The sequence below is a fragment of the Capra hircus genome, chromosome 29 (genome assembly GCF_001704415.2).
Source record: "Capra hircus breed San Clemente chromosome 29, ASM170441v1, whole genome shotgun sequence".
Taxonomy (NCBI): domain Eukaryota; kingdom Metazoa; phylum Chordata; class Mammalia; order Artiodactyla; family Bovidae; genus Capra; species Capra hircus.
This window is the reverse complement of record NC_030836.1, coordinates 13,131,927-13,135,017: the sequence shown is the minus strand read 5'-3', so window position 1 is coordinate 13,135,017 and position 3,091 is coordinate 13,131,927. Positions and strand designations below refer to the sequence as shown.

Below are 3,091 nucleotides of genomic sequence, written 5' to 3'. Positions count from 1 at the left end.
GGATTCTTTACCAACTAAGCCACCATGGAAACCCTTTAAATAATTAAGTCTGACTATTAAATAATTAGCTGCCTCTTAAACATACAGATTTCCCCTATGTCGTCATTTCAGTGAACTTTTTGTTTGGATTTTTATCCAATCAAAGTGATAATCATTTATTTCTCGGACAAAAGGAGACTAGTAAATACGAAACTTTATAGTTCCACCCTTAGTGACATAGATAAAAGATAAAGCAAAATTTGAAATCTCCTAAACCAGAATCCCTTGTGCTGCATCACAGGTTCTTCCCAGTGAATGGCCAGTATAGTCTATCAATGGGCTTCCCTGGTGGCTCAGGTGATAAATAATCTGCCCACAATGTGAGAGACCTGGATTTTACCCCTGGGTTGGGAAGATCCCCTAGAGATGGAAATGCAACACACTCCAGTATTTTTGTCTAGAGATTCCAATGGACAGAGGAGCCTACAGTCCATGGGGTCATAGAGTCAGAGCTGGCTGAGTGATTAACACTTTCATAGCCTGTTAAGACAATTTCCTATGATCCTGTGTCCACATGACCCAGACTGATTAGTTAAGTTCCATAAAGCCAGTAAAACTAAGACATGTAAGTTATCTAGACGAACCATATTCCCTCTTGGACATCTCTTGTAGTTCATGGAACCCAGGATGTGAAAGATATTGGGGTTTCCAACCCTTCCTTAATTTGTTTCCACTCAGTTCACTCAATCTCATTTCAATCATATCCATCTCTTTCCATCTCTGCCATATCATGCTCACTCCCAGTCCCATGGCTTTCCTATTACTTGTCCACCCTTAATTCTCTATTTATAAATTTTCCCAATTCAAGATCTTCTCCTTTGTAAAATTTTCCATGCCTACTCCAAGTCTTGTTCTTTTTTAACTTTCTTTTCTGCGGCGCTGAAGCGGAGGCGTGTGGCGTTTAGACTCTGTAGCTGGTCACAATGGCAAGCAAAGGAGGGTACATCCTGCTCGAGCTCCTGTTCTTCCTGGCTGTCCTCTGCCAACTCGGTCATAGTCTGCAATGCTACAGCTGTATTAACCAAGTTGACTGCACTTCAGTCGTCAATTGTACACATAATCAAGATGCTTGTCTCTACGTTAAGGCTGTGCCGCTAAAAGTTTACCACCAGTGTTGGAGTTTGGAACATTGCAATTTTGAGTTCATTGCAAACGCCTTAGGGGAGAAGGAGCTCCACTATGACTGCTGCCAGAAGAACCTGTGTAACAAAAGTGACGGGACGAGCGTATCTGAGAAGACACCGCTGCTGCTCACCCTGCTGCTGGTGGCAGTCTGCCGCTTTTATCTCTAAATCTGTGCCAGGAGGACTTCTCCTGAATGTCCTGTTTCTATCTATTCCTTCCTTCATGTGATGCTGTGTTCCAAAGGCTTTTTATTTTCCAACTGGATCCTGTTGGGAAAGTCTAAAACTACCTTGAGCAACTTGAATAATAGAGGAATTCAGAAAGACTCTGAAGACCAGTCCTCTTGGCAGAGAAGACCTGTTTGAGTTGAAAAAAGAGTGAACCGTGTGTAATGTGAGTGAGATGACATGCTTCTTACTCTGCAGTTTGTGAGGCCAGCTTTGCAGGGACAGCTTGAGTTGCTCTGCAGTCCTCAGACATTTCCCTCTGGTTCCTTGGATGTAATTAGTGTGGTCAGTACTCTTTTGGGGTAGCTGGAGCAGGGGCTCCTTTTCAACAGTCTTTCTCACAAGGAATGCTTTATGCTCGCCTTTCATGGCCCCTGTATTGCCAGGTAGGCATGACCCATCTTTCGGATGTGGACTGTCAGTCAGGGACAATGAAATTCTTAAAGAAGAGTAATGGGAATGACTGTTGTCTTTGCAGCTGCCTGGGAAGGAGGTAAGCTTTCCAGATGGCAGGGCATGGAAGCACAAGGTTTGTCTTCGAAGAGGTACCAGTGGCTCAAATCAGTTTTCCTCTGTCCCTCAATTTTGTGTTGGCTTTGCTGTCTTTGCCTAGAAAAATTCAGTAGCATAAATGAACAGTGTGTTAAAACTATCCCTTCCACTCCCCACCTTTTCTGTTGACATGGTAGGCTGTCTTGGCTTTGTCACACACAGTTAAAAACTAAACATTTGAATATTCTATGTTACATGTGACTTGCAGTTATTAAGTATGCTTATTTTGTTGCTGATAGGAACACTCTTTATGTGTGCATGTATAATGCGTGAATGGAACAGGAGGGGCCTTTGGGGTTAGGATTTGGAAGTTCCAGATGTCATCATGAACAGTAACAGGTCTGCAGGGGTGTGTTTTACCTGCCAACACACAGCCAGTAGGCTCCTAGCTGAGTCAGCACAGATTGTCTAAAATACATTTGTAAGGGCTATTAGCATCATCACAAATGCTGAGGCTTTCAGAAGCATTATCAGTTTGCTAAAAAGTGCCCACCTTTTCAGGAGGACAAAGGTTTGCCTTTTGCTTGTGGGTGCTGGTGAATAAGATTCAGTAGACTTAATGACATGTGTATGCTTACAATCTTGGCTGTATGTAACAGCATAGCCTGACTTTTACAGATAAAGGTAAAATTTCTTGATTTTTTTAAAAATTCCTTGTTTTTGTGATGTGCTGGACAGACTGAAATGAATCCTGCCTTTTTTCTGAAAATAAAATCTCATCAAATAAAAAAAAAAAAAGTAACACAGCTTTCACAGAACAATTTTATGAGGGTAAGCAGGCAATTTTCAAATCCTTAAAGACCAACAACTAGGAAGCACTCCAACCTCAGAAATACATAAGCTTTAAAGTTCTAATAATCCTAACCTTTCCCATTGTTTCACAAACCTTAGAGGTGGTAGTTGCCTCATTAATTTATTACCTCTATGTTATCTCATGAAAAGGCATTTAGAAAACAGAAAAGTGGAAGCCGATTCAAAGAGGTTATGGATGGAGGCTGAGTTTTTATGACCTGTACAAAGTGAGCGGAGAAGGCAATGGCACCCCACTCCAGTACTCTTGTCTGGAAAATTCCATGGACGGAGGAGCCTGGTAGGCTGCAGTCCATGGGGTCGCTAAGACTCGGACATGACTGAGTGACTTCACTTTC

General features: G+C 42.2%; 1 protein-coding gene across 1 annotated transcript; it reads left to right on the top strand.

The window, feature by feature from the left end:
• On the top strand, positions 893-2,383 carry LOC102175833 (CD59 glycoprotein-like). Its single transcript, XM_005699489.3, has one exon. It carries the CDS (start codon positions 963-965, stop codon positions 1,329-1,331), a length of 369 nt encoding a protein of 122 aa, XP_005699546.1. The 5' UTR covers positions 893-962; the 3' UTR covers positions 1,332-2,383.

Bases quoted from the DNA above. Each gene is read 5' to 3' on its own strand.
- LOC102175833 (XM_005699489.3), top strand. From the start codon at position 963: ATGGCAAGCAAAGGAGGGTACATCCTGCTCGAGCTCCTGTTCTTCCTG.